Source organism: Arachis duranensis, chromosome 10 (assembly GCF_000817695.3).
Source record: "Arachis duranensis cultivar V14167 chromosome 10, aradu.V14167.gnm2.J7QH, whole genome shotgun sequence".
Lineage (NCBI taxonomy): Eukaryota > Viridiplantae > Streptophyta > Magnoliopsida > Fabales > Fabaceae > Arachis > Arachis duranensis.
The window spans coordinates 92,581,019-92,593,867 of record NC_029781.3 but is presented as its reverse complement, the minus strand read 5'-3'; the positions used below and the strand labels follow the sequence as shown (position 1 = coordinate 92,593,867).

The window sequence follows — 12,849 nt, the reverse complement described above, 5'->3', positions numbered from 1 at the left end:
TTAAAACAAGTCATGCATCCTTAAAATAACTCGAACTGAACGAGTTGTACGAAACGTTACAACATTCAAATTACGTTGAGTCAACCAACCTTCTTGGCTTCAGAACTCAAACTACTAAATGACTTATCCAAGCTCAACATTTCAACTTGGTTATCTAATTGCTCGAGCCTAACTTTATGCTCGACCTCGAGCAGGGGCACTATTCATACACTGGTCTATTATGAGAACCAGTCTGAAAATGATTAAAAGTCCATTCTAGATAGCAAGAGTCTAGATCACACTCTAGGACTAACCTTATAGAGGTTGGACACAACGATAAGAGTTTGGCCCTACTTATCCAAATAAGTAACTGACTCCTAAGATATCTCATATTCATATAGAAAAGAAATCTTAACAACTTCTCTAACAAAAAGGGAACAGTTATCCACCCTCAACGGTGGAACTACTCTAAAAGATAATTATATATTCTACTATAAATGCACTGACACCCTTAAGTATATTCAAATCTCAATCTACAAAAAACCTACTTAAACCATTGCTAACTTAAGCATTAGAGTCTCTTACAAGTACCACCCCATCTCCTCACGATGAACTTGAACGGCGGCGCCTCGACACCAGTGGAAGTCGGACGCTGTCCTACAAAGAGTATGGAGCTTACATTCAGACCCAAAAGCAACCCTATTTCAGATAACCCTCAAAACAGAAGCTAAATTAAGTCTCAGTATTTTAGTTGATGTAAAGTGTATAAAACTAAGAGACAAAGACTAAATTATATTTTAATATCTTATTTAATTTAAGATAAATATAAAGATTGAATCAATAAAATTACTTAAATACACTTGTGGTCATTGATAGAAATCAATAATTATAAGAAAAATATATTTATAACACTTGTCTGTATTTTTATATCCTTTTATAATATAAAAAATAAATCTTTTTTTATCGAACACTTGTAAAGTTTTAATACAAATATTAAAAAAATAAAAAAATATAGCCATGAGCATTCAGTTACAATAATTCAAATAAGAAAGACAAAACAGAACTTTGACGCCATTCTTTTCACTTCACAGTCCCTTCAACCCGCAAACAGTTTCCATTATGCCTAATGCCGATCTATCCCTATTGAAATACAAATCAATATTGTTTAAGGAAAAACCGACTGCTTTTTATTGTTCTCAACACAGTCTAAGTAACCAGGACTTCTCTGAATACACTTTGCCTGATGACCTTAGAATGAAGTATGATATATAAGAACAAAAAAATATTTAAAAAAAATATTTAAAAAAAATATTAATCCAAATTTTTAAACAGTCACTTTAACTAAGCAACATACAACGAAACCTTTACAAAGTGTTGTCATTCCTAAGCACGTGGCATGATTTTCTGCAATCTTTCCCTTCACGATATCTCAGAGCATTCAGCATAAGGACATGACATAATAATACAATCTCAGCAGCAACTCACAACCCTGATACGACGACAATAATAGAAGCAAGCTACCCCAACAAATCCATAAGAGGTGGCTGCTCAGAATGTGACCTGGTCTGAGAGGGCCTACTGGTTGAAGCAGGCCCCCTTCCACGGCCTCTTCCTCTACCCACTGTGGTTGAAGGGGGTGGTGCAAGTCTTAATGCACTTTGCTCATTCTTGTTGGAAGCAAAGATTGATCCTAGATCCGTTGACTTGTTATATGAAACAGTTGATGCAGGCAACTGTTGACTCTGTTTTTGGAACCCAATAGAATTCTGAGGTTCAAAACCACCATTCAGGCTACCAGTGGATGAAATACTGTTCCCGATGTTCAAACTGACAGGGCCTGCAGAACTTCGGGAATTAAGTGGCTGATTGTTGCTCATTTGGAGACCCACATTGCTTGAAGTGCTTGTCATCTTATTCATTGGGGTTCCAAAAGTACCATTGTTGGAAATTCCAGATCCACCTGTTGAGCCACTAGGACGTGGAGGCCAATTAGCAAAAGGATCAATATCTTCAAGGCTATTAGATGTGGATGAGGTTCCTCCTGCAACTGCACCCCTTTCAGCATCACCATTTTGATGGGCAATGTCAAAAGATGAACGAGGTGGCCACTCTATATCTACTGAGGGGCACGAATTGATAGCCTGTTGATTAGAAACAGCAGATGATGGCAAATTATTTTGTGAAGATGTTAAATGGCCAATAGGGTTGCTGAGCGTGGATTGAGTAGATGCATTAACAGAATTCTGGACAGCTGCGGTGGTTCCCTTTGCTGTGGAACCCCAATCTTCATCCCAACGGGAGCTGCTTTTGGTTGAAGAAGCCACAGTGCTGCTACTCATCCTTGGTGCTTCACTTTGAAGTCCATTAACCATAGGAGATGCTTTTACCTCTGGGATACCAGAACCAGTCACAGCTACTCCACGCTTCTCTTCAATCTTCCTGTATGATGATGAAAACAAATTCAGAAAGAAATTGTCAATGGAATATCATGAGAGAGAGACAGACAGAGACAGAGCAACTAATAGAAAGTTTATATGAAAACACAATTACTGGAGCATATCCTTCACAAAGAGCATATATTTGGCAAACTGCTGGACATTCAGTTGTTGTGCAGTCAAGAGGGGCACAATTAATGGAAGAACATGTTCCGCAACAAATTCTACACCAAACTGAACAAAACAAATCAAACAAATTTAGCTGCAACCCCATATGTCATCAAACGTAGCAGGAATCAGTATGCTAAAACATATACAATTCATATATCAGGCCACTAATTAATATTACCCGCTTAAAAATAGAATTCGCAACCCCAAGGGTACACATAAGAGTTGGAGGAGAATGGTCAACAGCAGTACACCGCTGAATAGTTTGCAAGACATCCAAGACAGCAGGTTTATCAAGTCGGCTAACCATTTCTCCTAGGCAAAGGAAAGCATTCACTCTAACCTGCCATAACAGAAATACTAACAGATTACAGGTTTAATAAAGAGTGAAACAGCCATCAGACATACAACAAATATAGTATATATAAGCATAAATATACAAGAGAATAGGATCACTAATGGGGAAAAAATTTCCTTATGAAATATTAAAAACACCTGAGGGAAGGGGAAAGAAAAAAAAAACAAAACAAACAAACAAAAGAATAAGTATAATAGGTGAGAGAAGACATTAAATTTCAAAACTGCATATAACCACAATTTGAGTAGGTAACTACCATGGTAAAAAGTGATAACCTCCTGACTATTTAGCAAAATCAAGATTACAGTACTAAGGCTGCGTTTGTTTACAGGGATGGGACACTCAGACATAAAATCGTGTTTGACAGATGAGATATAGACAAAGACATTGTGTCCAAAGGCAATGAATTTGTATATATATATTGTGTCCATCCTAATAGGAAAGACATAAAGACACTAACAAGGGACACAACTTATTTTTCATTTTTTCTTTCATTATTCTTGTTAATTTTTCATAATTATATTTTTTATTATTATATTTTTCTTCTCAAATTTTTTAAATGAAATAAAATGAGAATAAACTGAATTTCATAATTTGTTCTAGTTTATCACCAAACAGAATACAAGAACACTAAATTTTGTCTCTTGCCCTTTGTATCTTGTTTTCAATGTCTTATCTTATCCTGTTCTCAGAAACAAACGCAACCTAAAAGACACCAAAATAACCATGTCAACTTTAGGAATTTTAACTTTAAAAAAGAAAAGCCTAACATACCGCTGCAATTGTTGTTCTAAGTGCTAACCCATGAACACGGGGCAAAATCACTTGTTGCACTAGCTGAAAGAGAAAAGAATATCAGATACATAACAAGTGTTGCTGCTTTAATACAGAATAATATTTATCTAATTTTTTGTCACGGAAAGCAACAAAGAGCCAAACCAAAGGTTATCCACTGATTAGAGACTCGTTTTACTAACCAAATGTCTTTCCACATGTTTCCGATTGCTACAAATGTGTCACAACTAGCAAACAATAATAATGTAAAAATACCCATAAAAAGAAATAACTAAAATATAGCGTCAGAGCTAATTGTATAATGTAGTGTTAATTGTTTCATGAGAAGGCTATACAGTATAATGTAGTGTCAACAGTTCTCTCTCAATGTTAGTGGAAGGGTATACATGGGCAAAAGTAACTGCTACTAGAGGTTATTTATTCTATGTTTTAGCACCTTCATTAGTAATAGAGAAGTTATCTCTCAATGTTTGTGTGTGTGTGTGCGCCATTCTTCCACCATACTGACCATAGGTCACAATGCCAGCCACCATAACAGTAACACCATGATAATTTTTGGCAATTCTCCACAAACCACCATCCTACCATTCTTTCAGACTCATCGAGGGACATGCAAGATGCAGGCTAGAACTTTTGAAGTTTCAATTACCAAAATCAAGAGTTTTTAATCTATTGAAGAAAATATTTTCATGGCACACAATAATCAACTTTATAAAACAGCTTCAAATGATATAGGGAAAATATCTGGCTATTTTAAAATTTCTCAACAATAAGAAAAACTCCTACAGGAATACAGCACTCACCTGGGCATCAAGTTGCTTGGAAAGAGATCCAGATTTTTTCAGGACCTCCTCTTGTAAACGAGCATCGGTATCATCATAGGCCCGAACAATCATTGGAAGAACATGTGAAATTAAATGCTCTTGACTAGCCTAAATGAAAAATGTATTAAGCAATGATCAAACAGAATATATAAAGCCAGGATCCCTAAGTCATTACAATAAATAAAAAGAATTTACACATAACTACCTTGTTTATTATAAGCTCGGAATGCTTCACAAGGAGTAACAATGTCTCACCAGAAGCACTACTCAGGACAGGTACAAGGGCTGGAAGTGTTGAGTTCTCAAAATCATTCTTGTCCTAAACAAAAACTTAAAATATCAACTAGTTTCCTTTCTATCTTGATGAATCTATTCACTGTCAATTTTTTTTTTTACACAAAAGATCCCTTAAAATATCCACATCACTGTGTACTAATGCTTAGACAAATATGTATTTATATTCTATTCAAGCAGATCAGAGATTTCATTATTACAACTATTACGGCAAGCAAGGGAATCATAAACTTCTATATTACGACAGCAAGAATTAGAAAAGGATCTCACTTAAAATATATAGAAGAGCAAGAGAGAAGGGTACAAAATTACAAACAATCAATCCTTAAAAACTCATTAGTCAAGGCTAGCTACATGGATCAAACCAAGTCATTAGGCTCTATCAAAAACACAATTTTTGGAAACTGCTTAGGGTGGGGGTCTTTTTTTTTTTTTGAATTTTCAACACAAGTTTGCAGTCTTCCTGCCTTCTAATCCACCTATCTTTTTTATCCACTTTTATCATTTCAGTCTCCATTGTTAATGTTGTAACCGCTTAAGACAAATTTCTATCATCTCTCAAATAGATGAACTCCAACCATATCCTGAATGTCAAGATATAAAGTAAAGCCCTTTAAATTTGCACAAAGAAGTCAAGTATGGAGCGTTGTAAATGTTACAATTGTGGTTGAAATGAGATCCAGAAGAACTAAGAAGAACAATGGATGGGCTAGTGGAGTTACAGCGATGTCAAAGCCAACAGGTATACACAATGTTGACATTGATAGGCAATTGACAAAAGAAAAACAACAAGAGAAGACAAAATAAAATAAAATAATAATTGCAGGCAATATCAGCACTTCAGAAGTATGACTAATTTTCTACATTCACCACCATGATAAGGAGTGTTTTAGGCAACTCTAACTAAGCAATGAAAGAAAAAGTGAGAACTAACCTGAGACTCTGCAATGGTCAGAACCATTGGTAGAATCATTGGCTGTATCACAACATTCCGAAGTTCAGCACAAAGTGGCGGAAGAACCTGCATGGAATTTTAGGTGTCTAAATTTTATTTGACACAACAATAAAAGACTAATAAATAAAATTGAGGGAAAAGGTAATTGTACAAATAAGCAAGTTTTGAAGTTAAAAATTCTTTCAGCTATTCAAAACACACCCTCTGAAATCAAACTTACGTACAGGGAAAAAGAGAATTGACATAAAACTGACTGCCAGATGAAAACAAAACCCAATTACCTAACATAACAAAGCAAACATCATACCTTGTAACGCAATACACGGGAATCAAAATCTTTCCACATGTCTGACAAGGCTTTTAAGAACTCTGACTTCTGCATGTTATCTCTTTCCTGAAGGAAGATAAGCACATTATTAGGATTTTTTAACTGACTGGCATGCCATCATGCTAACAAGCGGAACTAAAACCCTTACAAGCATGTGATCGAGAAACCGCAAAGCACGCAATCTGGTGTCAGTCCGAAAAAATGGAGAGCCTGCAACATGAGGAGCACATATCCTGTCAATACAACCAAAACCAAACTACCAGAAAGAAATCTTTTTATAGAGGAGAATAATCGGGAGAAGATAAGATATCCCAAAAGAAGAATGAAAAAGGAAAGACAGAAGTCAACAAGATTGATCCATTAAACAAGGCAGGGCAATTGCACTGCATAACTACTAAAGAAAAACTCTAAAAGGCCATTTGTGGCATGTCATCAAGGTTGTCAGGAGCGACTAGCGAGCTCCTATGAATAGCAGGAAGTACGGGGGTAGGAACATAGCATGGAATGGAAGTTCCTACCAGAATGTACAGCAATATACATATACACACATGCAAATATGAACACAAAAAAAGCAAATTAGTCAGAATTAACATAATTATACTTCCATTATTAAAAACGGATAATATCGCAGCTCACAAATTAGAATTCAAATGTCAGATAGTTAAAAAATTAAAGACAAAGAATATCCCCTTAATGTAGCTCAGACAAATAAAATAAAAATGAGTGAATGGAAATCACTGCTCCATTTTTCTTCCTATCTTAACCTTTTGTTCTTTGAGGATGTCTGGTCTTCCACGCCTATCAATACTATTTCTTCTTTAATTATTGAAAACAAAAACATAAAAAACTGACTAAAGTTATTGGCCGATCCTCACGAGAACTGTCAAAAACCCAATAATCCACAATTATAATAACAATAAATCTTAAAGAAGAAATAACAATAACATTATGAAGGAGCGAAGATTAAGAAGCTCAAAAATTGATATGAGGGGCATAAATAATAATTATGATGATGATGACGATAGTAAACACTAAACACCCATTGAAAATCCAAGTGGAAGGAACTCCCCCAAGAAAATCCTTTCAAGGTTTTGCGATGTCTCTCTTATTTTTCATTCAAAGAATGGATAAAAATGTTCTGATTCCCCAAGCCAGCTTTACCTGTAAAATCCATTGCTGTTGGCCTCGAAGACTCATTTGGAGAAAGCATCCTTTGCAGGTCATGAACCAGTTCCGATGGGATAGACGAGAAAGCATCACTGGATAAGTAAGTCAAAGTGTTTGTGTACTGCATAAGTAAAACACCAAAGTTTCTTATTATTTTCTAGCAAGCAAAATAATATAAGAGTGCATTAAGCTAAGCATCCTTCAATCCCTTAACCACCTAAGAATAACTTCAGACACTAATCTGTGCTAAGAACACAATTCACAATAATAGATGTCAACTAGAATATATGATACCAGCACTTACGCTGCGAGCTTATTACACTACATGTAACAATCTAATTCCGAGTAACAGGAGCTTGAAAAATCCATCAATGGAAAAGGGAAAGATGGAACAAAGTTATATTGCTTTAGTTTTCTTTTCTAGATATCAAGCCCCTGGTTTCAGATACAACTCTATTAGTCACCTAAATGCTTCCGTCAGTTCAAACTCCAAGAAATTCCAACGCTAATATCAACATATGCACTATGCTCAGGATTACTATTCCAATAAATGATTACATTAAGTTCAGGATTCTTCCAAAAGCCCTTTTTCATTGTAACATACTAACATGCGAAAAAACCAAATAAATTGTAATTTAATCATGAAGAAATATCAATTCAGACTGTCAGTGCTCTAACCCAGAATCTATTCCCAACAGTTGTTACATCATTTCCGAGACTAGAATTTCATCCAAACAAAATAGAGAAGTATAATTTTGTTGTCAAAAAACCACATCAACATCAAATTTACAGCACAGGTCCTTGATGAAAAAGCAGTTGGATAGATGCCAGGCCATTCCAGCCAACTAATACATTTAAAAAATAAAATAAAATTCTAAAAAAAAACTGACAATTTTAATATATTTTTAACCAGCAAACAAGTACACAAGTTTTAGACCCTCTCTTTTGATTTACTTCAAACAATTTCTGAGACAAACTAAAGCAATGGATAAGCATAAGTCTAAGAGAATGGTAGATAAAAAGATTAATGAATACCATCTTCACATTGTTGTGGCAGTCAAACAAAGATTTGCGAGCAATTAAATGGTAGGCAACACATCCAAAACTGAAAATATCAGAAGACCAGCCTGCAGAAGGCACAGTGCTCCTCACCAACTCAGGAGCCGTGTAATTAAGTGATGGCTGAAGTGGTAAAACAGAGTCTTCAACATCATATTCCTGTAAGCAGTCATCATGCAATAAGATACAGGTCATTTAACCCAAATTACTAAGCTCTCAAGTACAGATGTGATACAATAGTATAAATTCTTGTTAAACAACTGAAAATGATAGCTTTTTTGGCATTTTGAAAATCATAGTACAGATGCTAGATAATAAAACATCATCAAGAAGCATATCCGTCACTTATTCAGATGGATACACAATTATGTGAGAAATACAATCAACACAGGTAAAAAGTAAAAAACAATAATAAAAGAAAGAACATCGCAAGACGAAAGTGTATAATGTTACTAGAATTTTATAGATAATGCAGAGATGTATAGATAGCAGAGATGTATAGATATGTAGTGGATCAGAGGAAGGGGGAAAAGCCGAAAAGGAAAGGAAAGAACTCCATATGAAGATTAAAACAAACACCATATGCAAAAGAGTTGCTCTATGAAAGCTATAAAATTGGCAATATTAAACTGAAACAAATCAAACAAATACAAACCAATTGGAAGCAAAAAAAAAGCCGCTTACAGGAGCAAACCACAACGAAACCAACATATGCACTAATCAATTAATTAAAAGAAATAGGCAACATATGCATCTAAATCTTAATGTCAGTATTAGGGTATATTCCACTCACAGCATAATGGAAGGCATGCAGATTAGCTGAGTCACCATGTGTCTGAGAAGCTGAAATTGCAAAACCAAATCCACTGAGTTTCCATGCTCCACTCAAAGTAATAAGAATATTCTGCGAAGTATATCTTTTTATGATCAATAAACAAATATAGACAATAAACCTCAAGATCGAGGAACACATAATGACATTAGTGAAACAAAAGTCAACTGGCAAAGTAGAAAAAAGATGCATATCAACCACGATGGGTGCAGCATGATGCATCGGCAAACATCCCAATGAGAGAAAAGCAGAAAACTAAGATTAAATGATATTAGTAGTTACTTAGATGCCACTCACTGGTATTATTTATTCGCAGCAGCCCACAAAACAGAAGATGGGGAAGGAAATAACTCCTTCAAACTAACATAAAGGATCACTAAGAGATGAAAACCACCAAAAAGAAAATTATTACCTCAGGCGATATAGCTCGATGAATGAGATGAGCATGGTTGTGGAGAAAGTCCAACGTTTCTGCCATCTGAAGTAAACCATGCTTCACCTCCAACAGTGACATTTCCTGCAAAGCAAAAGCTTTCTCATAAAAAACTAGCAAATTCAAACATTATATCACATAACACATTGAACATGAAGACATAATCAGCAATTAACATCTAGGTGTTTACATTAACATAATGTTTTGGGCAACGCCCACCAGGTTAGTTCACTATCACCAAGAACCCAACTAATCTAAGCTCAACACGTGGCACTTGGCACTCCCCAAGAAGGCTTTCGGGATTTTCTTTTCTTTTTTTTTTTTTTCGAAGTTGAACCCATAGACACACGGTTAAGGGGCATAAGCACCCAACCATTTCAAGCAACCAAGTTGGTACATTAACTTAGTTTAACCTTAATTCAGCTTGATTAATTCCTAAAATAAATATTTCGTTGAAATACATGCACTAAATCAAGCTAGATGCCTAGATCACATAACACAATGAGAAAATTCGATGAAAATCAATTCAATTCAGTTCAATTCAATTTCAATTACCATTCCCCGGAGCTCCTTAGGAACATTGGGAACATTTTCCAAATTTCCCAGCGTATTAGCAACCGAAGCAAACAAAGGCTCGGTGACCATTGCCATGGCGTTCTTGCTCTCATCAAGTGCCTGGACCACGTGGACCACGCCGGGGTGCCGCAGCCGCACGAGCTTCGCAGCGTCTTTGCGGATCAAATCCAGGAACGAATCCTCGGCTGCTTTGGTAAGCCCGGCCCGCATTCGGGCCTCTGAGAGGGCCCGCTTGTCGAGCACCCACACGCACACGACCGGGTACTGGTGCTGCCGCGATGGGTCCCTGGACCGGCCAGAGTATAGCCTCCATGCCAGGCCCGGCCCGGCGGAGCCGATCTGATCAAGAAGCTCATAGTCCTGGAGGGCCTTGGGCCCAGTGACCTCCTGCACCGTCGTCTGAACCGTTTTCTCTATGACCGCCGCGGTCTTCGCCAGCGCTTGGGTTAGGGTTTTCATATTCAGCGACATTTTTGTTTTCTTTAATTGGTTACCCACTTGCCCTGAAGAACCTTAATAATTTACGGAATGCACGAACGGAATTAATTGAAGATGAGAAAGTGATTGTGAAGGATGTTAGAGTGGCGAAGGGAATATAGAGAGAGAAAAAAATGGGATCGGAAAGTTTCAAGAGTTATTCTGGTCGCCGACGACGACGACGACGAGATGAGTACTGTTTATTTTTTCGGGGGTCTATTTTTTCTTCTTCTTCTCTCTCCTTCGCCTACCCCGCAATTCAAGTCTTCTTTCTTTGATCACATACCGTACCAGTGTTGGATTATTAATTTATGGGAAAAACACAATAGGTCCTGACTTTTCAAACTTTTGATAAATACATTCCTGACAAAATTTAAATATAAAAAAGTTTGTGACTTTAATAAATAGAGGACAATTTAGTCCTTCTGTCTATTTGCCTTTCATACACCTAATGGAACTGGCTGACGTGGTTGAAACGGTGTACAGGTGTCCGTTACGGTGCCACGTTGGAAGGAAAAAAAAGTTCGAAGGACAAATAAGTTTTTGACGTCATTTTACAAATAAAGTTCGAAGGACAAATAGGTTCTTGAGAATTTTTTTTCATTATACTTCTATTATGAGAATTTAGTTTATAAAATTAGGCTAATTTTTTTTGTATGGAAAAAATATTGGTGTTTTTGTTAAAAATGAGAGAATGTGGTGTAATTATAGATGGGTGGATCTTTTTTGTAGGAAGTCAGGAAGTCACGTGGGGGCGTGGTGCAACACGTGGGGGCGTGGTGAACACGTGGCATCATTCTGACCAACACGTGGGGAGCGTGTTGAACACGTGGCAGCATCTTAGCCAACATGTGGGGGCGTGTTGAATAATTTCCACAATACTGTAATACACTTCAAATGTCAATATTCAATCAAAACACAAATTTTCTTTCCATATTAAAAATAATTTCTGATAAAATTATGCTTGTATTTTGAAATCTAGTTAACTTGTTTTATTCTACAATTTAAATTATTTGTATTAAAATTGTAGAAATTGGGCTTGTTATGTTTCTACTCTTTTTCTTAAATTGCATTAGTTTAGTTTTAGTATATTTGTGTATTATATTAGAATTTGTTAAATTGCATTAGTTCAGTTTTCATCATACCAGTGGCATTAGTTAGCATCAGTTAATTTATGCATCAAGTTAGCATTAGTTCATTTGTGCATCATTCATGTATTAAGTTATCATTAGTGTATTTGTGTATTATATTAGAACTAGTATTTTTATTTATAATAACATTACGAGAATATTTTTTTTTAAATTATAGTTCACTTTGTTCTAACAGTATAAATTATGCATGACACAAAAGATTTATAAAATCAAACTACTTTTACAAAAAAGTCGTAAGTTGACAAAAGTTTCTGACTAAGAAGACCAAGATATCTGCAGATAAAAAATTAAATAATAAGATTTTTAGTTATTATTTTTATATGAAAAAGTCTAATTTTTTATTAGTAATTAATTTTAACATTCGTTATCTAAAATTTAAAATAATTTAATGTGTATAATTTTACATTTAAAATATTTTAATTGTAAAAAAATATCGAATGACATATTTTGATTTGTCAAATTACTAATATAAAATATAATTATATATAGAGTAAAAATAGTAGAGAGAAATATAAAAATGGAGAGAGGTAGATGAGAGAATTTAGGAAATGAGTTTATTAATTTTGAAAAAAAAAATTCTCAAAGACCTATTTGTCCTTCGAACTTTATTTGTAAAATGACGTCAAGGACTTATTTGTCCTTCGAACTTTTTCCCCTTCCAACGTGGCACCGTAACGGACACCTGTACACCGTTTCAGCCACGTTAGCCAGTTCCGTTAGGTGTATGAGAGGCAAATAGACGGAAGGACTAAATTGTCCTCCGTTTGTTAAAGTCAGGGACTTTTTTGTATTTAAATTTTGTCAGGGATGTATTTGTCAAAAGTTTGAAAAGTCAGGGACCTATTTGTCTTTTTTCCTTAATTTATTATGAAAAAGTCTACTTTATTAAATTTTAGCGAGCATTTAATCACTAAAAAAAATGAGTTATTAGATAAAATCTTACACTAATATTATATTATTAAAATCATCATTGATTATTATTTAATGACTACAAATCACAAAAGTTGTTGGCCTTCTA

The 12,849-nt window shown here is 35.3% G+C and overlaps 1 protein-coding gene across 1 annotated transcript; it reads right to left on the bottom strand.

Moving 5' to 3' along the window:
• Nucleotides 1-1,023: 1,023 nt before the first annotated feature.
• On the bottom strand, nucleotides 1,024-10,951 carry LOC107470934 (SCY1-like protein 2 A). Its single transcript, XM_016090353.3, has 14 exons — nucleotides 10,183-10,951; nucleotides 9,607-9,711; nucleotides 9,156-9,266; nucleotides 8,339-8,521; nucleotides 7,298-7,424; nucleotides 6,285-6,346; nucleotides 6,116-6,202; nucleotides 5,788-5,874; nucleotides 4,765-4,878; nucleotides 4,539-4,667; nucleotides 3,715-3,777; nucleotides 2,764-2,925; nucleotides 2,530-2,648; nucleotides 1,024-2,418 (listed from the first exon to the last, which is right to left on the bottom strand). Exons 1-14 carry the CDS (start codon nucleotides 10,672-10,674, stop codon nucleotides 1,497-1,499), a joined length of 2,763 nt encoding a protein of 920 aa, XP_015945839.1. The 5' UTR covers nucleotides 10,675-10,951; the 3' UTR covers nucleotides 1,024-1,496.
• Between the last annotated feature and the right edge of the window lie 1,898 nt (nucleotides 10,952-12,849).